This window comes from Etheostoma spectabile, chromosome 9 (genome assembly GCF_008692095.1).
Source record: "Etheostoma spectabile isolate EspeVRDwgs_2016 chromosome 9, UIUC_Espe_1.0, whole genome shotgun sequence".
Lineage (NCBI taxonomy): Eukaryota > Metazoa > Chordata > Actinopteri > Perciformes > Percidae > Etheostoma > Etheostoma spectabile.
In genome coordinates this window covers 1,416,253-1,439,393 of record NC_045741.1, presented here as the reverse complement: position 1 = coordinate 1,439,393, position 23,141 = coordinate 1,416,253, and the positions used below count along the sequence as shown (strand labels likewise).

The 23,141-nt window shown below is 40.1% G+C and overlaps 3 protein-coding genes across 8 annotated transcripts in view; 2 read left to right on the top strand and 1 right to left on the bottom strand.

Moving 5' to 3' along the window:
- The window catches only part of btbd8 (BTB domain containing 8), a 72,867-nt gene extending 56,633 nt beyond the window's left edge, over nucleotides 1-16,234 (top strand). For 4 of the 5 annotated variants that reach the window (XM_032525139.1, XM_032525138.1, XM_032525141.1 and 1 more), the window contains exons 10-19: nucleotides 527-629; nucleotides 1,096-1,278; nucleotides 1,391-1,561; nucleotides 5,195-5,324; nucleotides 6,281-6,342; nucleotides 7,169-7,709; nucleotides 8,371-8,458; nucleotides 10,803-10,927; nucleotides 11,018-12,955; nucleotides 15,296-16,234. In XM_032525139.1, the coding sequence (XP_032381030.1) occupies nucleotides 527-629; nucleotides 1,096-1,278; nucleotides 1,391-1,561; nucleotides 5,195-5,324; nucleotides 6,281-6,342; nucleotides 7,169-7,709; nucleotides 8,371-8,458; nucleotides 10,803-10,927; nucleotides 11,018-12,955; nucleotides 15,296-15,795 (3,841 nt within the window). In that variant the 3' untranslated portion in view covers nucleotides 15,796-16,234. Of the gene's footprint in view, nucleotides 1-526; nucleotides 630-1,095; nucleotides 1,279-1,390; nucleotides 1,562-5,194; nucleotides 5,325-6,280; nucleotides 6,343-7,168; nucleotides 7,710-8,370; nucleotides 8,459-10,802; nucleotides 10,928-11,017; nucleotides 12,956-14,592 lie in introns of all 5 variants that reach the window. The other variant, XM_032525143.1, reaches the window with a different exon arrangement.
- Nucleotides 16,235-16,588: 354 nt separating this feature from the next.
- On the top strand, nucleotides 16,589-18,397 carry LOC116695092 (uncharacterized protein C1orf146 homolog). 2 transcript variants are annotated; one of them, XM_032525137.1, is made up of 5 exons: nucleotides 16,589-16,795; nucleotides 17,015-17,108; nucleotides 17,607-17,778; nucleotides 17,930-18,008; nucleotides 18,116-18,397. In XM_032525137.1, exons 1-5 carry the CDS (start codon nucleotides 16,730-16,732, stop codon nucleotides 18,221-18,223), a joined length of 519 nt encoding a protein of 172 aa, XP_032381028.1. In that variant the 5' UTR covers nucleotides 16,589-16,729; the 3' UTR covers nucleotides 18,224-18,397. The 2 variants fall into 2 exon arrangements, with proteins under 2 accessions (XP_032381028.1, XP_032381027.1); XM_032525136.1 differs by having other exon boundaries at nucleotides 16,618-16,807.
- Nucleotides 18,251-23,141, bottom strand: part of LOC116695091 (glomulin) — a 7,503-nt gene continuing 2,612 nt past the window's right edge. The window contains exons 4-18 of the mRNA XM_032525135.1: nucleotides 23,080-23,141; nucleotides 22,061-22,310; nucleotides 21,676-21,766; nucleotides 21,401-21,567; nucleotides 21,245-21,298; nucleotides 21,123-21,153; nucleotides 20,928-21,017; nucleotides 20,655-20,696; nucleotides 20,473-20,546; nucleotides 19,852-19,936; nucleotides 19,576-19,685; nucleotides 19,014-19,077; nucleotides 18,783-18,918; nucleotides 18,598-18,692; nucleotides 18,251-18,512 (exon numbers count right to left, since the gene is read on the bottom strand). The exon at nucleotides 23,080-23,141 is cut by the window's right edge and continues 53 nt beyond it. Coding sequence (XP_032381026.1) covers nucleotides 18,417-18,512; nucleotides 18,598-18,692; nucleotides 18,783-18,918; nucleotides 19,014-19,077; nucleotides 19,576-19,685; nucleotides 19,852-19,936; nucleotides 20,473-20,546; nucleotides 20,655-20,696; nucleotides 20,928-21,017; nucleotides 21,123-21,153; nucleotides 21,245-21,298; nucleotides 21,401-21,567; nucleotides 21,676-21,766; nucleotides 22,061-22,310; nucleotides 23,080-23,141 — 1,447 coding nt within the window. The 3' untranslated portion in view covers nucleotides 18,251-18,416. The remainder of the gene's footprint in view (nucleotides 18,513-18,597; nucleotides 18,693-18,782; nucleotides 18,919-19,013; nucleotides 19,078-19,575; nucleotides 19,686-19,851; nucleotides 19,937-20,472; nucleotides 20,547-20,654; nucleotides 20,697-20,927; nucleotides 21,018-21,122; nucleotides 21,154-21,244; nucleotides 21,299-21,400; nucleotides 21,568-21,675; nucleotides 21,767-22,060; nucleotides 22,311-23,079) is intronic.

Genomic DNA, 23,141 nt, shown 5'->3' with positions numbered 1-23,141 from the left:
GTGTGTTTGCTGGGGCTGGGGGGACGTGGCCCTGCCATGTTGTCTCTGCTGAGTCTGATAAGTCACGCGAGTGTGGCGGTGGATTGAACTGCGCTGCTCTGTGCAGCAATGCGTTACTAGCCTTCTCATCCTCACTCACTCTGTTGTTACCTCAAGCAAAGCTCTGCCAACCCCTCCTTAGAGCCTCCGAGCCTGCAACTCTTCTGGGTTAAACTACAGAAATGTAGAAAAGGCCTCCACATGTTGTTTTTTTGACTGATTTGGACAAATCATTCAAACCTTTATTTAACCAGGATAAAAAACTCCTTGAGATTAAAAATCTATTTTACAAGAATGTCCTGGCAAGTGGCAGCAGCACGTTTCAGACAGAGACACTTACATGTAAATACATAAACACACTTTCACTCATATTCAAACAACAATGTCATCATAAAATACCAGGGTCCTAAAACAAATGGTCAAATTGCCCAGAAACTGAACTGTCAATGATCAAAAAGCAAAGTTACTCTACGATGTGTATTTTCAGGTGGGTTGCTGATCATTTTGTGAAGACCTGGTGCGAGAGAAACTTTTCCCTGTTGTCCCCTGAGCTTCATGTAGCCTGTCTAACAGCTGTAACTGAAACCATGGTGAGTCCCCTCCTCCCTGAGTCATCAGCAGTACTGTATTCATGTAATTTCACAAATATCATCAACCATTCTCCAGTGTTTTTCCACAGGAAGGAAATTTGAAGATAATCTAATCAAAGATGACCTTTATTGAATTCTCAGTTATTAAAGACAGACTAATTTAGGAATATGATGTGGATGTGATGTAGCCTTGTAATTGATAATTGAATCTTGAGTCTGTCTTTCATCACTATCAAAGAGGTTGAGTGTATTATGTGAGTAAAGCAAGACAAATGTTCTGTTTACTTTTGGCAAGTATTGAGACTCAGAGCTGGCCAAGAACCATTACAAAATTCTGGGACTTCCTCCACTTATCAATAGGTCCTGGGCAGAAATAAAAGACTGCTTTTATAGAAGGATTCATTTGACTTTATTATGGGTTTTCACCCAGAGAGAGTTTCTTAAGCTGATAGATGTTTCCATTCAGACTGTACAGAACGCAGTAACCATGCTCTGTGGCACTGAGCAATTGATTGGCAGTCTCCCAGAAGTCAAGTGGGCCCAACAGGTAAGGAGTCTCGCCACAGAGCTTCAGGAGAAGAGCCTGAATGTCCTTGTCCAGCATCTCCCCAGAGTCATCCGCACTCAGGCCTTCCAGGACCTTTGCAGGGTAAGGTGCTGGTGTAGTCATGAAAATGCACTCTCATTTACAGTAATGACCTTCTGACATATTAAGCTTGGGTTTCTGTGGCTTTCTCAGTGTCTGTTACATGCCATTACAGAGGGAAGAGTTTACCCGTGAGCCAACGTTGTTGAAGAAGTTGTGTTCAGCCATCAGAGAAGGTGTGACTGTGGACAACTGCTGTGATCTTTTCGCTGCTGTGTACAGCCTATGTGGAGATGACATGGAAGAGGACTCTCTCCTGGAACATGGAGAGCAAAAACAAGAGAAGGTGAAATGAAGCAGATTCTTGGTACTGAACCTTTTGTCTTTTCAAAAACAGACAGAAAGGCTGTTCTCAAACCTAATCTGTGTAGTGCGGTTTCCCATTTATCCCCATTCATAAAAGCCAATTAGAAACTGCCATCAAACTTGAATTCTGAACAAATAATCACTAAAAAGGTGACTTTTGGTCTGCTTCTAAGCAATTTGATTAAATCCTAAAACGAAAAAACAAATCCATATGCACGTACTAGCTTTTGTCAGAGCTTTCAACTGCTGCTCCTGATTTCTCTCAATGGACGAAGTTTGAACTAACTAACTCCAACTATCTAACTTCAGACAGAGATTACAGAGTTGGGATTTCCAGAAAAACTAACTTCCTACTGTCTAACTTCTTCTGCAGAGGAACACGATAAGATGTGGTTGAAACCTTTGTAAAAGGCCATTAAGTGGATCTTAAATTATGATTTCTATGTTGGATCTGCCGGTTGTTATTTAAGATGGATAAAGTCCACTTAATTTTTCAATAATACTTATATTAGGGAATTTATTTATAGGGTTTGTGCTTAATATTTTTTTGGGATCTACAGAGAATATTCGAAGCTTCGGCGGGGAGAGAGGGCGGGTCTGAGCAGTATGACTAAGGAGGGACTCTAGACAGTGCCACACCAGAGGGTAGAGACGTTACCCATGGCTGTTCACTGTATTTACCTTCATTAAATCACCTACACTAGGTTGCTATATTCCTCTACATCAGACTGCTCGGTTTGACTCCCTTCTTAGCTGAAATGGATGGGTGCATCGTTAGCCTGCATACTGCTCTCTCCGCCTAACATTGTTTAAACAGAGCAGCTTACATTGGTAGCAATAGCAACGAGTTAGTAGACTCTAAAGTCGTCACTGTACCTTTCTCTCTTCACCACACTCTCTCTCTCTCTTTGTGTGTGTGTGTGTGTGTGTGTGTGTGTGCGCGTGTGTGCGCGTGTGTGCGCGTGCACGCAAAGTGGTACAGTTTTACCACTTCTGCCATGTGGTATTTCACTTAGTACTGTCAAATTAGGACCACATGCAAATGTTAACACTATATTAAGACAAACAAATTAGCAACTAATTTAATGCATTTCTCTTTATTTTCTGTGAAGTAAAGACAAATTATGAAAGATAGGTCAAAGCTGTGTTCACTGCTCTCTTATTAGGCCTACACGCAAACCTCAGGCAATGGGAATGTGAGAGACAGCTATTTGTTTGTTACAGAAAAGTTATAGCAGTCAGTAGCATAGTAGGTCCTTGACGTCATATCACATTGACATACCTTGGCTTTTGCCGTACCAACGCCCCTGGCTTTCACGCCTCTACTCCGACCTCCTTTCCATTTAGAAGCATCAAATGAGGACTCAGCCGCCAAAGCTGTTTTGCTGCAATGTAGCCCTCTAATTCATTCTATTGTTTTTATTAATTTATCCACACATAAACAGCTGACCATTAATCTTAACTCAGTTACCTTGCCTTACCTTATAAACAATACAATTGTAATTCTGCAATGCTAAAAGAAAACATCCATCACGCCGAAGCTATGCTACTATTGGTCTTAACTATTTCTGTTGTCAAATGTCAGATACTAAAACTAAGAAAAATATAAGATTAGATCCTTGGTAGTTGCATTATCATAACAGACCCACCCTGTATCATCTATCATAAATGTTTACTGACTACTGACATCTACTGGTCATAAAACTTAACTTGCCATATAAACCGAACAACAGCAATAATTAACATAGTATAGAGTTTTGATCTGATTCCTGCAGTGCGCTATTGGAGCATCAATTGGCATGCTTCAAATGAGGCAGGCATGTTGATTGAGCGCTAACCATGGATGTGGCGTCGGCACTCATACTACTTACTTTGAAAACTTTGGAAACATTGTAATTCTACGTTTACCAACAGAGAAATGTTACAGGTTACGTTGTTGATTCTGATTTACTTATTAAATATAACTAAAATATGATGCATTATTATTCATTAATTTATCCAGCATTATATTAGTGTAAAACTCGGGTTAGGAAAAAACACCCAAGTCGTGGCTACTCGTGGTCAGAAACACAGATGAAATACATTAAAGTGGAGGTATTAGTTTCTAAATCGGGGTAAGAGCATGTATTTTGCCAGCAGTAATGTTATTAGTGGTATACATTTGTATGGCAAACTTACACAGTTTGAGTTGCAATGTTGATGCGGTTCCTGTGGCTTTCAGCTTGTGCTCGTTGACACCAAGGAAAAATAGAAGAATCAGAAACAACAATAAATAAACATAGCAAGATAGTCATTAACCGCTGCAGTAATAAAATAGAACATGGGTTTAGCAGAGGTATTTTTCCTGTGGAAATGCAATGCTGGCGATATGCTTCAGAACCCTCAGAAGCTTATTATATAAACAGTAATTCAGCTTTTTCAAGTTATACATGAAATAGCTTCCGTGGGTGTGAGAGTGCCCTATGGATATTTATTGTAACGGTATGCTTTGTTTACAGACAGTGTTACTCACCAACATGCATTGTGTGTTTCCAAATTTAACAAATTTGGAAACACACAATGCATGTTGTTGTTTTTTTTATTTCCTACATTATAAGACATTTACAAAGCCATTTGTTTCAAGTGTTTTAAATTCAGCAGGTTGACTTGCTTGCAGTTTTATTCCCCGCCTTTGTTGGCTCATTGCAGCATATCTTGGCGTGTTGCCTGCAGTTGTAGATCGGTAGAATAGTGTGAAACCATTAGCACGACTGTGTGTCGTGTCACCACTATGTGCGCGTGCACAAGATAAACAAAACAGGGACACACTCCTTTGCGCAAGTAGAGCTCCAGAACGTCACTGGTTACCTTTAATAACACATGACACAAATAATGCACCAAGTTTCATCAAAATTTGACCTGTAGCAGTTGTGGTTATTGGCAGTTATATGTTGGCCTTTGAGTGAAGCAAGTTAGTTTATTTAAATGCCAGAATGCATAAATTCTCCAATCTTTTAAGTCCATTCTTAACTTATGATGTGTTTTAAATATAGATGTAAGTTGATTGTATGGAAGAAAGACATTTATTGAAATATTGTATAATGAAATGTTGGCATATGGTAGTCAAACATTTAAGAATATACACACTAACAAAATGTATTGTGTGAGCAGGCAGATTAAGCTTGTGAGATGACTTTAGGGGAAAGTGACCCTGCTGAACATGTTAAAGCGCATAACCCCTGTAAATACCGTACAGTATGGCAGAATGGATTAGGCTGAGGGAGACTGTGACGTGTGCCAGCGGCCTTCACTAATCTGGCTGAGTATCTGCTGGTGCGGGGTGTGTGGCCAGTGCAGTGGAGGAGGTAGAGATAGCTCCTCCCTCCCTCTAGTCATGTTTTTATAGTCAGGCGTGGAAACTGGAGAATGGGCATCAACCGCTGACATCACTGATTTCACTCAAGGGAGCTCAAGTGGATTCTGCAACAGACATGGAGGGGGAGGGAGTGACAGAGAAAGATAGAGGGAGGGGTATTTGTTGCCATGGCGAAAGATTCTTCAAGCAGCTGCTGATTCGCTTGTGCTGTAGCGCACCCCTTTCCATTCTTCTCTCTCTCCTCTGTTTCACTGCTAGCCGTTCAGGCAAGAGATTTGTACGCTGCGCGGTCGACTCTGGACCTTTCTGCTTCAGACCTTTTACGCAGTCCGCCACACGCAGGGATGGGAGACCCTGTCTTCCAAACACAAAGAGAGGATACTAGCAGGTAAGAACAGACATTCTTGCTATGAGCTTTCTTTTTTAGTCATGTTATACATATTCTTGCCGCTTTGTGTGTGGATGTATGTGTTTTTTCTTCCCCTAACCCGACCTAGCGCTGAGGCAGTGGCTCTGCATCAATAGAGATGAACCAAACCCCATGGAGCATATGCTGTTGGCTGATATAATACTTAATGGCTTCTTTCTACACAGCTGCCTGGCCAATACTGACCCATTAATTGTTTAGCCAGTGCTGTTCTTATACATTTTGCTTCATGTGAGCTACCTTTTTAATTGTCTTGGGCTGAGTGTACGCTAACATGGTAAATGCACCAGACGTACCATGCTTGTTTTAATAGGTGTGAGTGAAAGGCTGGATTTCTGTCTTTTTGAGTGTGCACATGATAAGACACATACAAACAATATGCTGTTTCCTCACTGTTGAGTTAGTCATGTGTTACAAAATGCACTGCATCAGTAATGTACTGTATTTAGCTGGTATATATATGCCCAATACTGGTTCATTTCTTGCAAGTGAAATTGGATTCCAGGTCTCACATGCAAACAACAAATGTGCTTTAGTGAATACTGAATTGAGTACATTTCACCTTATTTGCTTTTGATTATTATTTATAGGTTCTGAAATTGCTCTTGCATTAAGTATAGAAATGGCCATGATTTGTTTTGAATCATCCTTGACATATTTGCCTGATCAGTGCATTGATTTAATGTTTGTTTCCCTATAGTCAAATGGTAAACAAAGGGTGTGGAAATGATAATTTGTGAATGAAAAGAATGGCTCCTCAAGCTCACATAATAAAGGACCTAGGCAGTGTCTTGAAAGGAATTGGTCCAGCCCTTTTCATCTGTGTTAATCTTGGATTTGAATTGTCTGTTTAGTCGTAAAAAATACTTACAGGATAATTGATCATCTTCTGCCTTCCTTTTTTCCTGTTTTGACAGATGCTATTGATAAAGGGGACAATCGGAGACTTGGTAAAAAGCCTGTGTTCACTAGCTCACAGGTAATAATATCAACCATACATTAGCATTTGTTCGTTTAGTTATAGTTTTTTTATTTTTGTATCCGAGACTAAACAAATAATTGAAGTTTTATTTGTAAATCTGACATATGGTTTTGTCTTTGCTGGTCATGTGAATTTACGAGGCATGTAAGTTTTTGTAATTTCTGACAGTGTTTACAGTCTTTGACCAACAAATGCCATATGTCTTAAATGCCCCACCCTCACAGCAAAGAGATACAGTATAAAATGCGCAGCAAGGCCCCTCTAAACAGATGTATAACTAGATAAGCCTTTCTGAGGTGATCCAGAGAGGGATTGCCAAGATGTTAGGCATAAGTGGTTTAGAGCAGTGGAGCTCCTACATAGCTCTCGGGAAGTGGTTTGATAAAGTCAAAACAGGATCTTTGCCCGTCCAAAAGCTTTTTAGTGCTGATTTTCTGAAATGGCCAAATACAGTTCACTGACGTAATTGTTCCAATGACACTAAAAGGCAATTATGAGTTTCCAGTTCCTTGAGTTAATTAGCAAAAGTTCACAAAAGTGTAGTAGAACAAGAAAGAAGCACAATTTCTTCGCCTTAACTAAAAAACTAAGTAAGAAATCAACTGGAAGAAAAGTCAAGAAAAACAACAGGATATACAGTAATAGGACTTTGGTTGGCTGATAAGCACTATAAAGATCTCTCTGTACATTTATTTTGTAGTATGTTCCAGTGACTTCTGGTAATCTGCACAAATTATTCAGTTTAATTGAACTGCCTTCTGGTTATTTGCTGATTAATCCTGTCATAAAGTTACATGACTAATGCAGTTTTTTTTTCCTGCAGTCAAGGGCTGTAAAATGCCCTTCATCTGCACCTGAGTGTCCGTCTGTGCACAAGACCCAGAGGGTGTCCGACATTGCAATTTCGTCCTCCCATAGTGCTGCATCAGCCATGAAGTCTGATGGACTGGGGACAGCTAACAAAACAGTAGATGGTCACACATCCAAGGCAAAGACAGTGAAGAAGCCTGGAGACCGGACTTTAGCAGCGAAAGCAAAGACAGCATCAGCTGGCTCACCAGTTGTCAATGGCACAGGAGCTGCAGGGCCCAGGCGGGATGGAGCCAGTGCCAATGGCCCCAGAAGCTCTCAAGGGGCTAGAGAGCACGAAAAGAAGCCAAACCCAGGTGCACGGCCTAAAACATCTCCCCCGAGCTGCACATCTACAAGCCAGACGGGGGTACTGAAGGCTCAAAAGAGTTCAACAGGAAAGACTGACATTGTTGGCACCACCCAAGCTCAGCCCAGCGCTTCATCCACATCAGGCAGCGCCTCGCCAGAGAACGATGCCAGCAGCCCTCGCAACGACACCCACTCCATCCCAGGTTTACTCTCTTTATTGACTTCTTAACATTTCATCATTGTGACCGACACAAATTACAATGTAGGACACCACTGTAGCCAAGCTGAGTTGTCAGCATGTCAGCTCCAGACTTAATACTGTAGCTGAAATATGGAAGGACCAGCAGACTAATTAGTATGATGAATTTTGTGTTATGGCCAAGAGGGATTTTTGGAAGACAAGGGCAGTGTCATGTATGACTGTAGGAAAACAAAGCCCATGCGGCTATCCTTGGCAGCCTGCTGGTATCATTATACGAGCTCTTAGCAGCACCGCAGAGGTCCAAGCCTTATACAGCTGTCATACAGGGGGGTGTGATCACTTTGAACCTTTGTGGGGACGATGGTTTTAGGAAGGTGGGGCAATCCCGACTGATATTCGTGTTTACGGCTAAAGTGGGCCTCAGCTGCCTGTCCTGTCGGTACTAGCACAGCATGTGTCCCTGTACCACAGCCTGAAAGTGATTTGCTAAAAGTCTGTGATGTGACATTACCCTACTATGCATACCCTGAAGATTATTTGGTTTATTCTTGTCATATGCATTGGACCTTTGTGCAGTCTTGGTTAAATAATCTCAAAACTATCTGCCCTGACAAATTTCTATTTGCAACCGTTGTGTATGAAGTTCATTTTCTGTGTTGTAGGTGCAAAGCCCAAACACCAGGCTAAGGCGGTAAACAAATCCCCACTAACAAAATCTCCTCAGAAATCAGATACAACGAAGATCAGCAGGTGAGCTTTACCCCTCACAGTATTGTGCTCATCAGTGTGCTTTCTCAGTGCCTCTTGTGTATATTTAGGAAAATGCTACAGTGTGTGTTATGTTTAAAGGCAAGTGATGTCCTTGTCAACTTTCCCTTGGATCTTGCTGTTGGATGGATTGCCATGCTACTGTTCAAGGTCTTTAAGGAAAAAAAAAGAATGTTGAGGGAGCAAGTCAACAATCTAGCAACCATTTTGGTTGTTAATAAAATAATTTAAAAAACTTTATACAACTGTAAATAAACAATAGACAGAAAATACATTTTCCACAGATGAACTTACTTTTGCTTACCACTCGGACTCTGTATAGCATTCCACAAGTATTTATGTTAGAACATCGATACTTTTTAGGCACCAATGTAATTGCCTCCATAGTATTAATTATCGGAAAATGCATTGTCATTGAATACCATATTCCAATACCTAAGACGTAAATCTCATCTGCGTCAGTGAGCCAGTAAGTATGCAGTGTGCTTGTACCAAGATCTTAGAATGCTGTCTCACGTTACATTTTGTAGAGGCATGCAGTAAAAACCCTAGGTTATGCACAAAGACGGGCCTTGTGTGTGTTTTATTCTGAGAGGCTTGACTATGGTGTGCGTCACATAGGTGTAAAGGTGTAAATAAAAAGATTTGTACAGTAATGTGTATTGTTGTAATTTATTTGTATTAAAATTAATTATAATTACTAATTTAACTTCGGTAAAATCTGTATTTAATTCACAGTGTCTGTACCGATATTAGAATCTAATTTTTTAACAAAACCCAGTCCTAATCTTTATGTTAAATGTCAGTTCAACACAGCCACAAGGAGAAGTGGAAAAGGCTGTGTTAAATCACAACCAAAATGACAAAATATGGCCTTTAAGTTCTCCTAGGATAGATAAGGGGACTGGACCCCTACGTGCAACTTGCAAAATACAGAAGATATATCAGAAGGACAAAAACATTTGAGCAACCCAAAGAGAGATCATGAGAATCTAAATCCTGAAGTATAGCTGATGCATTTCTGTTATTGAGACAGATTGCCAAAACATTTAGCTTTTGTCCATTAAATTAATAGTTTAATTATCAAATCAGTTCAAATATTCCAACAAATAAAAAAAGATTCAAACTGATTTACTACTCTTGCCCTGCATACTCCCTACAGTTTTTACATAATCAAGCCAAGTTGCAACATGAGCTCAATTGCCTATATAGCTTGTTTGCTTCAACGGATGTACATTCCTGGGATTATGGTAAACATCCAGTGTGTGAAAGATGCGCCGGAGGCCTTATCCCAGGAATGGAATGGGGTACAGGTTTAAAGAAATACAAACAAGCCAGAGCGTTATTTCCCCTTTCTCAGAATAGATAGGCGGTGTAGCCGGACCATACTCTGAAACAGCACTGTGGAAATAGGTAATGCGAGACTACAACAGCTTAATAGCTTAGCTAAAAGCATTCAGTGCCTAGGAAGCAAAACAAACATCCTTTAGACTGCATGTTCAGTAATGTAAATGCAAAATAAGAGTGTTGCAGCACAATATCCCCTGGTAGTCTTTTTAGGACACGTGGTTGTTAGGAGGTTATAAACAGCTGTGTAGCGTTTTCTGACAAGCCTCTTATCTGTCCTTCAAAGATGTTAAAAATATCCATTTTACAATCTGCATTATCCAGACTCCATCTGTCCTCGGAGCACATCAACATCTCGGTCTCCCTGAAAAGCAATCATGTACGTTAGCCAATAAAAAGCTAATCACACAACAAAACATAACTTGGTTGCATCTTTGGATTGACGTTTTTTGTAAAGAAAAAGGTGGTACGGTAAGGACCAGTTCATCTATGCAGAATCCAAAATGTACTTTTAGGCGTTTTTTTTTAACATGAAACTCCTATCTGACCTCAAATGAGATAGCACGTGTAATGATTTGTAGATAATGTATTTTTTAAACCTGACCATCACTACTTACTAAGATGTCAGATAATTAAAATGCATCAACCTTGGGCACAAGTCTGATCTCAAACTGTAAAAATGTGCTCTTTTCTCTTGTTAGATTTAGTTAAAAACCAAGGTAGAATATCCTTCACAAGTATCAACTTGAAATTATTTGCATTCATAATCGGCTCATGTCTTAGGGGCTTGTTCTTGACAAAATGGGACACAAAACTTTGCTGCCGCCTGCTGGTGTAAAATATGAATTCATGATTTATGTTTTCTGCAGCTCTTAAATATATTTTAATGATGGTGTGAGCCAGAGGTATACATTTTTTAGGATATAGTGGTCACTTTGTGGTTTTTATGGTTTTGTTTTATCTGTTTCACCAACAACAGTCCTACCAATAAGTCAAGTGTGAGAGATAGTGGCAAAGTTAAGACTGGTGCAGCAGAGAAAGCATCTACTGGAGTGACAGCAGCAAGAGCAGACACCAAGGGAAGAGGCACACCAGACCACCATGGTGAGATATTCAAAGTCTGTCTGTTTGAAATGTCTGTTAATATACTGTAGCAATGTATTAATGTTCTGTTCTGTTTTGTCTTTTGGTTAGTCTCTAAGCATGGATCCTCTATGAAAAAGCCAGCATCCCCTAGAAAAGAAGACGGCAAAGACGGTTTGAAATCCTTAGCATCAGACAAAGCAGCCAGTGAAGCTCATAAAAAGAAGATCACAAAACCCGTTTCGGCGACTGGAGCCACAGCTAAATCCAGCGCTAAACCACCAAAAGCCTCTTTGGCCCCCTCCAAGCAATCTTCAGTAGTAGCTGCCAAGTCTGGACCAAAGCCAAAAAGTACTACTGAATTATCAATGGAGAAAGCCTCGCCAAAATCTGGAGGAACTTCCAAAACCTCAGCTGTGTCTGCCTCCAAGAAATCAGGAACTAAAGGAAAAGAGACAGTAAATGGTAAAAATTCAAACTGTAAAACTGAGCTTGCTCCAACTGAGAACACTTGTGACGTTGCAGTGCATGAAGATAGTACAGAAGTAGCGCTTTCTGACCGGCCTGCAGTGCGCAGAACACAGTTAACAAGCCAGGGCGCAGGGGATTCATTTAGCCTTCAAATAGAATCAAGCCCTACAAGTCAAAAGCCTGAAATACAGTCAGGAAACACTGATTGTGCACCAGCAGCTAACAAACCCCCTCATGTCAAATCTGCTAATGCAGACACTTGCCAACAGACTGAAGGGAGTAAAGTGAAACAGTCTCCAAGCGGTGTCATCCCCGCTCACATCAGCGAAGGGCAAGTTATTGAGGTCCGCTCCCCAAATTCTCCGAGAGACACCGAACGCCCTATAGACACCCCCTGCAGCGTGGGAAGCATTGACACTCCCTTAGAGGACTCCTGGAACGGCATCCACCATCAGGTCAGCCCACAGTCTGAGACTGGCAGCACACACACCACTTCCTCTGACGACATCAAGCCCCGCTCAGAGGACTACGACGCAGGAGGCTCGCAAGACGACGACTGCTCCAACGACAGAGGTGTTTCCAAGTGTGGCACCATGCGCTGTCATGACTTCTTGGGTCGGAGTAGTAGTGACACAAGCACCCCAGAGGAGTTAAAGATGTACGAAGGTGGCGGGGGGTTGAGAGTGGAGGTTCGGCTGCGTGGACGAGAAGCAGAGACTACCAGCGAGGAGGAGGGAGTAAGACAGCGTCCTCGTTCCTGGTTGCATAGAGACGAGGTTCCTGTTGAGGAGGAGCACTCTGAGGTCGAGGCCACGGTGACTGTAAAAAGCGTCCCCGACCACCAGCTCTTCTCATCCTCTGAGGAGGAGGAAGATGAAGATGAAGAGGCGACGGAAGATGAGAGGTCTGAAGTTGAGGTGATTCCAGGTCAGGCTCCGCTGCCGCCAACTGAACCCTCACCCCACTTTCAAGGAATCGTCAACCTAGCTTTCGATGATGACGGTGTTGACCAGGAGAATGACCAGCTCGACTACCAGTCTTCTAACTTCCGTCGTTCAGTGTTACTCTCTGTTGATGAGTGTGAGGAGTTGGGCTCAGAAGAGGGCGGCGTTCAGACTCCACCTCAACAGCCCAATGACCCTGTCACTTCCTGTGATGTTTTTGAGTCTGACGCTACAGCTCCTCGGTGCAAATGTGCCCCTTCCAGTGACAAACAAGACCACCTGACGTGCCATCTCGAAAGCGTAGGCCTGAAGGACAAAAAACATGACGAGGAACAAGAAGAAAAATCTTCTGTATTTCTTACAGAGATCCAGGAGCCCGTGCAGGATGAGAGTAATCACATCCAGGTGGATGGGTTGAAGTCCAGCGGCCCTCTCCTGGATGCTGACACTAAAGTCCTCCCTCCCCAGGAGCGCCCATGCCACCTAGATCTGCGGCACACAGAACAATACAACGGAGGACTGCCCAAAAATCACACCAATCCCCCAGAAAGCAAGAAAGCTGATTTACATCTAGACTTAAATGAGCCTCAGCTGACAGGGGACTCTCCTGTACATACTGCAGAATCTCCAGCAGGTAATGTATGATCTACGGCCCTTCCTAGACCCCAAATCCAAAGCCATCTCTTATCCCCAACTCCATAGTGAAGGTATAATCCCTGCAAGATTCGTTCTCCTCTGCTCTGATTCCTCGACCTTACCTAGATACAATACCTAGCCCTCTTTCAGAAAAAGGATATATTGTAGTAACTAATTACAAATACAAGTTCAAATTCAAATGAAATCAGTGGTCATCATATTTTCATAGCTAAAGCTTCTTCTCATTTTAACCCACTGATTGTGTAGCTGTTGTAAATTTGAATTTGCAACATCAATATCCTTGTAAAGATGGAGTTAGGTCTCATCATAGATAAAAACCTAAACTGTACATTTTAAACAACTGAACTACCTTTTAGTCTGAGGCATTTAGCCCTTGTCGACCCAGAAACAAAAAAGGGAAAAGCAGTGTACAGTACATTTCACTAAGACTGATCATATAATTGTATTTGTCTAAAAGAATCTGCCTTGTGACAAGGCCTGTGATATAGTTACACCAATGCACTTTTATGTACATAAAAACAAGTTTTAATTATTTTGTCATTTATTTCATGCAGAGGAACAGTCTTTGGCCTTTTAAAGCCATATATAATTTGACATAGTTGAATGTGCTTTAAATATAATTATTAACATCAATACATCATTGCCAAATTAATTTTGGTTTGTTGGTATAATTACCATCCCAGTGACCATCGTTGAGATCCTTTTGTCATGCTCCTAATAGTGATGTTGATAAAGGTTGTGTTTCTTAAAATTTAGATTAGATTTCCCATAAACCCCATGGCTCAGAAGATTTTAGTACACGTGTTGCTATTTCTTTTACTTTATTGTAAATGATAAAAGTGACTTTTCATTCATTAAACCATTGCAATTTTAAGAAACACAAACTTCTGGCTCCATAAGCTCTTCTTCTTTCATGCCATGAAGCATAAACAAATCTGGACCTTGTTGTAACAATGTCACGTGTAGTATAGCGTCACTAGACGCTGCTTGGCTTCTCAGTGAGTGTCTTTTTGTTTACAGTAATTATACTTACATCTCCAAATAATATGTAAAAGATTTGTTGATGTTAACTTGCTATATGTAGCACATTTAAAATAAAAAAATAAAAGTATGTTCAGGTTAATCACAAGCAAGTAATAATTATTTTGACATTTCTGTTGAGTGGCTACCTGTCATTATGGTAAAATACATAATAGTACAAAATAAATGACACTAAACTACCGGTGCTTCTCAGAAAAGTGTCATACTGGGGAACTTTTCCCTAGCATCTGCCTGCTATTTATCTTTTTTTGTGTTGAGAATGTACCTGTTCTTGAGTTTGAGTTTGTTTTTTTGCACAGCATGCATGCTACTATTAAAATTTATTTGTCATTCCTTTCCACATCAATCACTTTTGTGTATGTGTTTTTTTTTCTCCATTATCCATTAACTTTTGTAATACTCAGTAGTATGTCTAGATACATACTTTAAAGAAGACTGTATTTTGTGGTCTTTACACTTTTGTTCACTAGGTTTGTGTAGTGTCAGTAGCCTCCTCTGTAAAGTATGGTGGTGTGTCTCTAGAGCAGCTGTCATGGTCCTGCCATGTCTCTCTTTTTTCACTATCATATTCAGAAAAAGAAATCCTGCTGCACCATTATTGGGGGTATATCCCAATGCAAACATGTATATTATTTTGTTTTTAATATTAAACAGTGAGTTACTTTATTTTTTCTCTTTTTTAAGTTGTTAAAAATAGAAAACACAAAGAATGTCAAAAGAAACTTTGTGGTGTGCCATCTTTTGTGCTACTAAGAACAGCGCTGTTGCTTGCATTTTAAGTTTTTGTGACAGTATTTAAGTCTGTTTATTAGGTCTGTCAGTTCAAAAACCTGCACGTAAATCTCTAAACCTATTACTGTTACTTACTGACAAATGGTGCTGGTAATGCATGGCTTACTTTGTTTAAACAGGTGGATAAAGAGATGCATTCAGATTAGCATTCCTCTGTGCATTACCTTTAAGGCAACTGTAGACCCTTGACATCCATATTTGAAGTGTTTGGTGAATTTCAAACTAATAAATTTAAAGTTGGTATCAGTAATGGTATTGCCACTTAACTGACCATACTTTGACCATCAATGTTACTGCTTTCATATTGTGCTGTCCTCACCTAACTTCACTATGGAATATCTTTAAAGCACACAGTTGCATTAAGGGTAATCATTCTGTAATCAGTGTTTTATTGTTGTAGGCAGTGACTAGTCTCTGAAATGAAAAAAGAACTGTGAAGGAGTGAATCAGTTTGTCATTTTGCAGTATTGTCAATTGTTTTTAGGGGACAATGGTTGTGACAGATTGGATCAAACCTGCAAACATGACCGCCGACCATCCAAAGCCCTCTCTCCCATTTACGAGATGGATGTTGGAGAAGCCTTTGAGCACTGCTTGGACAAGGACAGGAATGTTAAACTGAAGGCAGAGGACGAAAATCAAAGAGGGGATGATGACAAAAGCAATGAGTTTGCAGAGCGGGATTGGAGCTTGCTTAGGCAGCTTCTCTCAGACCATGAGTCCAATCTGGGCGTCATAAACCCTGTGGCAGAGGAGCTCAACCTGGCCCAGTACCTTATCAAGCAGACACTGTCCCTGTCACGTGACTGCCTGGACTCGCAGGCCTTCCTGTCCCCAGAGAAGGAGACCTTTAAACGCTGGGCGGAGCTCATCTCGCCCATGGAGGACTCCTCCACTAGCATCACGGTCACCAGCTTCTCCCCGGAAGACGCTGCATCGCCACAGGGGGAGTGGACCATCGTGGAACTGGAAACACATCACTGACTGCACAGAGGAGAGCATGCCTGACAGTTGACACCTTCTCTGTGAACTTCAAATGTCTTTACATCAACTTTGTCTTAATTTATTATAATTTATAATCATGTTCTGTCTCTCTTTTTGACATGTCTTTTACTGGACTCTGCAGAACTCTGGACTTTGCAGCAGTTTATTTGCATTCCCCATTATGCCCTCAGTGGACTGTTTCTTGACACAAATGGGCTGTTTTGCATGCTGATATTTTTGTATGTCTGACTGTTTAAGTGTTGTTGCTTTGAAGCTCTAGAAAAGAATATAGAGTAAGAAAAAAAAACATTTCTTTCTCATGGCAGTCTTGTAATAACATGGTTGACTGACGTTTCTTAAAGAAAAACAATATTGGCCTACATGGCTTGCATTTAGTGTCATATTGAAAATAAAGGTTTGTGTTACTTGAAAAAATGAATTGTTCCTCACTGTCAAGTCATAGAGAAATGGCATGTGGGGAATACACAGATTTAAGTTGTGTTATTGTAATTTTGTAATTTTTACCTGGTGGCACAGGTGCAATAACCACATTAACTAATATTTGCTCATTGGGTTGGCTTGCTGAGAGTTGTGGAGCTTTCATTAATGTTAAACTAACCTAGCTAGTTAAAATGTCTTACAACAAGTGGACTGATATTTCATCATGCAAAAAACAATAACAGCTACTGTAAATGAGCAGAACTAGTTATGTGTCCACAACAAAAAAATCATATTAATCGAACATACTCGCCTGATAAAAAAAAAAAAATACAAGGGGCAACACTGGTTTTATTGTTAGCCACGAAAATGTTAGAAAGTTCAAGAAACAGAGGCGGCAGTCTCGTACGAATGCACCGCGAGGACATTAACGGTAGTTTGAGGATGTCATTTTCAGGACTGCACTATTAATTTGCCCTACAGCGAACAGGGGGTTATGGCAACAAACAAAGAAGCAACTCCTCAGTGGAAAACAACAATAATAATCAGCACGTCACTCCAGGTAATGTTAACGGTAGGGGATAACAACCTTTTTGGATTCAGATGTCGGAATGAAAAAAATGATGGGTTTGCTAGCTTGCTATCGAGCTAGCTTGCTATGTAGCTAGCTTAACGCAATTCAGTCAGAAACAGTTGGTGACATATCACTGATCCAAACTTGTCTTGTTTTTCCCGAATTGAGAAGCTAAGTTAATTGAATTGTCTTTATTTGTTTTACCAGAGCCATGACACAATCAGGATGATTAGCGCGCAGCAGCACCGAATCCGATTTTCAGACAGTGTTGAGTCCGGAGCCTTTATTTTTCCTCTGTCAGGTGAAGCTGCTGCCGTTTCTGCTGTTATATAATCCCATATCTCACATTGTCTCTATCACCGCATAGAGCCCTTTCAGAATAACCTAGCCTTACATGTTTACACCAGTAGCCTACAATATTAATTTTTCAGAAAAAACAGTAGTACACTACTTTGGCTGCTTTTGGATCCTTACCTCAGAACTTAAAAACACAGATCACAAATATTCTTTAAAATCTGTAAAGTAAAATTAACAAAAAGTAACATCGTTACATCCAGTTACATTGCCGCCATCTGCTGACAGAACGCAGCATACACAGCATGTGCTAAACCTCAAGTCACAGCCACAGAACAACGACTGCGCTATGCCTTTGGGATGTGGGTGAGCCCTAGTGGACAGTTGTGTGTTTGAATGTGGATTTCAGGCCTGTATAGCGTCCTGTCAGCAGATGTCTGTAAAGCACCATTGTCTAATGCATTTTTGTGTTTAGTTTATTTTTAACAATTTACAACTTGCCCAGGTACGGCATTTCTCTTGGTTGACCCTCAAGACCTCCTAGAGCATTTTGAGGAATCTGGACTTATTCAGAGGATAAAGACATTTGTGCAAGTACACCGGAACAGCTTTCTACTTCTATATGCCCCCTTTAATGGGAAAAAGGAACTGGAAATCTTGTCGGTGATTCAACTGAGGTAGATACATGGCTGTGTTAGTGGTTGTTTCAGTCACATTCCCAAGTTGTTACCTTGAGGGGTGCTACCCAACTTGGTTTGCTTGTCTGACACTGGTTACAAAGGCATTGTGATTCGAAGATTTAAATTATTTGTCTTTTTCGTCTTTCAGATTCTTTGGCAGCAATCTCAGAATCCTACCTGTGCGAAACAATGCAGAGATTGTCAAAGGAATGTTGACAATTGCCAAGGTAAAGATAGAGGCTGTGCACACAAGTTATTTGGTAATTCTAGATAATAAATTAGATGATGTTTCCTTGTAACACTTTGAACTAAGCACAGGCTCATTTGTCTGCAGGCCACCAGTAAGCCCCATGTAGACAGTATCCGTGACCGGATGTCTCTGGCTCGGGCTCACATCATTGAAAGCAGTCCTGTGTGGGAGATGCTTAGAGACATTCTATAAAGCTCAGCATATGATCCAGCATGTCTTCACACACTTGTGTTGTTTTATTTGATGCTCTAACAGTACGAGCTTTACATTTGTTTACAATAACTTTGGAATAGAGAATAAAAGAATTGTAATCAATGCATGTTTCTGTGTCAGCCAAACAGAGCAAATAAAGTAAAAGTGTGTATAAAAATAACCCAGAAGTGATTTAGTTTGGGATCTTCAGCTTTTCCTCTGTAATCTCTTCGATACGGACTATAAGACTCTCCATCAGGTCAAATGTCACCAAAGCACTCTGCAACACCTGTGACACAAGAGAATAGTCAGCTTGCTGGTCTTAAATAGGCCAAAATCAAAATGATAGTTAATAGGAAAGAAAGTTTCTGTACCTGGTGCTGGACCTGTGGGGACATATTGGACACTTTCTCATGCTGCACTGTAATGCTTTTGCCTAACCTGGTGGATCTGGCAGCATCTCTGGCTTCTGTGGAGGAAAATAAAGAGTTTGTACCGCCGTTTGAACAAGGTTTATTTCAATAGCCTGTTGTTACATAGAGTAGAAGCTAATGCCTACCTTTTGCTTTTAGCTTTTGATCTTCCCTCAGTGCCTTCAGTTCAGCGGAATAGTATCCTCTTGAAATGCTGATACACACACGGAGTATTTTTAGGTATTCATCTTTGAGCTTGCACAGCTCTTCCCACACACCTGTCTGAAGGTAGGAGGAGTATAGTGTCTTCATCATTTGTGCATTAATCAGGCTGTTTGGCAGAAGAGCACTGTCAGTGTTGAATTAGACGGACTTACAGTTCTCCTTAGTTCTGTGTCTTTAATAAGGAGGTAGCGAAGAAGATTTAGATTCTCCATTATCCTGGATCAACAAAGACAGGGCATTGCTTAATGGCTTAATCTGGAAAAAGTGTCCCAGTTCTCACAATTACAGACATTTTGTCTTAGAATCTCTGTAGGAGAGCGGAACTGTAAGAAGGCTGTTTGAAAAAGAAAACAGGTCCCAGATGTCTGTAACTTAATCAGATCTAAATTTGATTGAGTCACATAGAATCAACATTTATTTGGCTTAATTTTTTGTGGTTTTCCCTATATTTTACGTTGGTTAAAACATCATAGATACATTGCCCAAGCTTGCAACTGTTGTATATATGTGGTCTGTAACGATCAAATAAAGGCAAAAACCTCTGACTTTGGTGACTGACACTGAAGGACCACTGGGGAAGTTTGTGGCATGCTTTGGCAAAGACAAAATCTATGTTATCTGTAGTAATTGGAAAATTTAGAAAGGGTAGACCTTAGAAGAAAATAATTGAGCAAGCCTGTCTGTATATGCTAAACCATTGTTCATGTTACTTACCTATCCATACTGTTCAGCAAATCTGTCTCAGCACCTTGTGGCAAATACAACACCAATTCCAACAAGGAGAGAAGCTCCTCACCAAGGAACCACTCATTGGCATTACCCGGCTGGAGGAGAGTTAACATAGATTTAACGCCTTGAAATGAAATCACCAGCGCAAACACCACCTATGCATTTAAGACGAAGGTCAAATACATAGGCAGGATCGTCTAAATTCTTCTAAAACATAGTAATATGATGTCTATAAGCCCAAGTCTATTATGTTTAACTCACCTTCAGAGAAATTTCAACTTGATTCCTGATGTTTTTTATTATGTAACTCTCTACTCCTGCATGGTTGCTGGTTTTAAACATGCACCTGCAACAGAAAATATGAATTTTGTTGATAGACTTTAGATCAGCATAAGATGTAGCTGCAGAAATACTAAAAGAATATAAAAAAAGAAAATTGGAAAAAAAACATTTAATATATAGTTAGATTTGTCAAATGGAGTTGTATGAACTAATGTAACGGTTTAACACTAGAGCACATTAACTGTAAAATATTGAGAAGTAGGGAATTGTGTGGATTGGAGCACAAATGGGTGGAAAATGACAGCTGTAGTTTAAACTAGGAATGATGTATTCAAAATACTATATAAAATATTCAGAAAATGTGAGTATTTAGTATGAATTACATAAACATCAACATATGGTAAATGCTAAATAACTTTGACATTGTAATAAAAGCAAATTTACAGGTAAGCATGTGAAAAATATGTGTTGTATTCACACGGTCTCGTCCAGAGATCATACAGCCCAACACGTTTATGAAAGCATTTACAGTACTTTATGTTTTTGTGCTGTTGACATTGAACATTTTGTTACATTTCTTACTTCTCTGATGATTCTCACCTGAAGAACTTGTGCTTTGCTTCAGCATCTAATTTATTGATAAATAGCTGTAAAACCTGTAGTCCTGATTTTCTCTGGCAAAGCAGAGTTAAAAAAAAGAGTCAAAAAGTTTACCAAACTGATGAGTTTCAGAATAACACAGATGTAGAATACATTCCTCTCAAGCATAATCGTATACTCACCAAATGCTGCATTGGGCAGTCAGTAAGAAGGTGCCTTAGGTTCTGTGAATTTCAGCATATCACAAGTCACTGATTGGTCAAAATAACTTACCGGTATATAGATCTTTCATTTGAATTAACTATATCTACAGATCAGCATGCGATGGTCAACAGTGCTCACTAATAATTGCTCAGTGTGTCAGTTGTACTGATATATACAGTACCTTACCAGACCCTTGCAGATAAATTGCTAATTTTGTGTGAAAACTAAGGCTGGTGGCATGCTTCTATTACCTGTGGTACACTATAGAAGCTCTTCAGTTCCAGTAGACTCACTGGAAGGCTGTTGTCCTGCACACTCTCCAAGCTCTTTGCATACAGTGCCTGAGTGAAAACAGACAATTATGACAAAGAAAAATAAGCTCAGTTTTCTGCTTTCATGTCTGATCACATCTCTAAGACTTTTTCTACATGTTGGTGGGGGCTTACCAGTCCTTTGAGCAAGTAGGATTCATTTTTGCTGTCAAAGAAACAACATTACAGATTACACTAAAGACTCAATCCTTTTAAAAGGAGAACTATATTCAGTTCATATTGTACCGACAGCATACCTACTGAGTAGTTCATTGATGTATTCCATGTTGCACTGAAGAACAAATACAGGACTGGAACAGCAGAAAACAGTACAATGTAAATTATTTGTCTTATCACAGTACAAATGAGCACTGAGTTATGGTGTATGTGCATTATCATTTTCAGTATTTCACCTGAATACTGCGGGAAAGCTGTCGATGGTGATGAGCTGGACAAACAGTAGATAAGCCAGACAAGCTCTCGACTCCGTGGACTGACTGTTGTCCGTCTGGGTGCTTTTTTTCAGAGTGCTGAAGAACAGGAGCTCTGACAGAGACTCTTGGATTGCAGATAGTGTGACCTGTAGTGATGCAAAGTGAATTTGACTGTTTTAATTTAAAAAATCACATTGAACCACCATCCATTGTTTGACTGCTTTCCCATTGATAGAAAAGAAAGAAAAACTGACCATTATTTCTGTTGCAAAGAGCCACAGGGATGATTTTTTGTCCCGGTTCAGTTCAGCCTCGAGCAAGGGCTCCCTCAAGCTCCTCATGCAGCTGCACGTAAGTAAAGCCTTATACATAAGCCTTTCACTATTGTTTTAACATTTCTTCTACTCCACGATTCCTATCTTAACCTCATACTAAAATGAAAGTGATGTTCAGTGGGTTTTTTCTAGCTTTTATCAAGAACAAAAACTGCACTTAGGTAAAAATGAACAGTGATTGACACATATGTAAATAAGAAAGATAAAAGAACAAAGAAAAACTGCAAACGAGTGAAAAATCTTAAATAATAATTTGATAACATCCCATTACTCCGCCTCAGCAAAACAAAAAAGAAAAACCTACAACTTGAGAAGCTCAGTCCTCAGCTCCTCATCCTCAGACGTGGTATTGCAGTTTTCATTTTTCCTCTTCACCTCCTCGATGAATGGCTTCATAGACACAGCCAAGGCGTTGTAGCAGCGACACAGACCATACTCATCAGCTTCCTCTTGCTGCTGGGTATAAGGCACAGGCAGCCTGGACAACTGCTTTTGCAGGGCGGTCAGAGCCAAGCCCACACAGGCTGCCTTGTTGTCATCCAGCTGAAGCAGCACTTTTCAAGACACAAGGTTGATGTTAACATAAATGTACACCAGGGGAAGCCAAACCCCCCTTTTATTAAACCATCAATGAACATTTCTAGATGTAGTAAGACCTACAACAAGTTGTTAGTTTATTGGCTACAAAGCCAAATATAATGCAGTCTACTGCAACAGTCCACAGTAGATCATCCCTAAGGACATAATGTTAATATTTTTGTGGAAAGTTGTTGATTCTACTTAATAATCATTTTGGAAGCAGCAGTTTGTGTTGAATTGTAATGCATTAAACTGGCAGGTGTTATTATTTCTTCCACCCCATGTATATCAATGATGGTATTTGAATAACAGAAACCACTTTCCTCTACCTAATAAACTAGCAACTGAGTATGACAACTAGCACAACCATTGAGCTGCATGATTGATAATGTTCCCAGACATATTTGTTGTGCATATTTTGTAGAAAGGTGGAAGACTTTTCAAGTAAATTCAATTGCATTATACAAGTTGCTATATTCCTGCATACAATGCAGATGTCTCTTTGTCTTTAGGAATTACATGTATGATACTAAATTGCATGAATGTCATTTACACCTCACAGAGATAAGTTAGGTAATATGATTATTGGCATAATGCCTAATATTGTGAAGCATTAAGCTTAACTCCTTTCATACATTATGCAAGAGTTACAGGTGTCAGCGAAAGTGTTACTTTGGTGCTGTATTCCTGTGCGGGTTTAGGATGTGTAAAAAAGTAATAGCATTGCATCAAGAGTTCTGTTACCTGTCTGAAGATGTGGAACAAGGGTTAAGATGGTCTCAGAAATGGCCCCTGGATCAATGTCT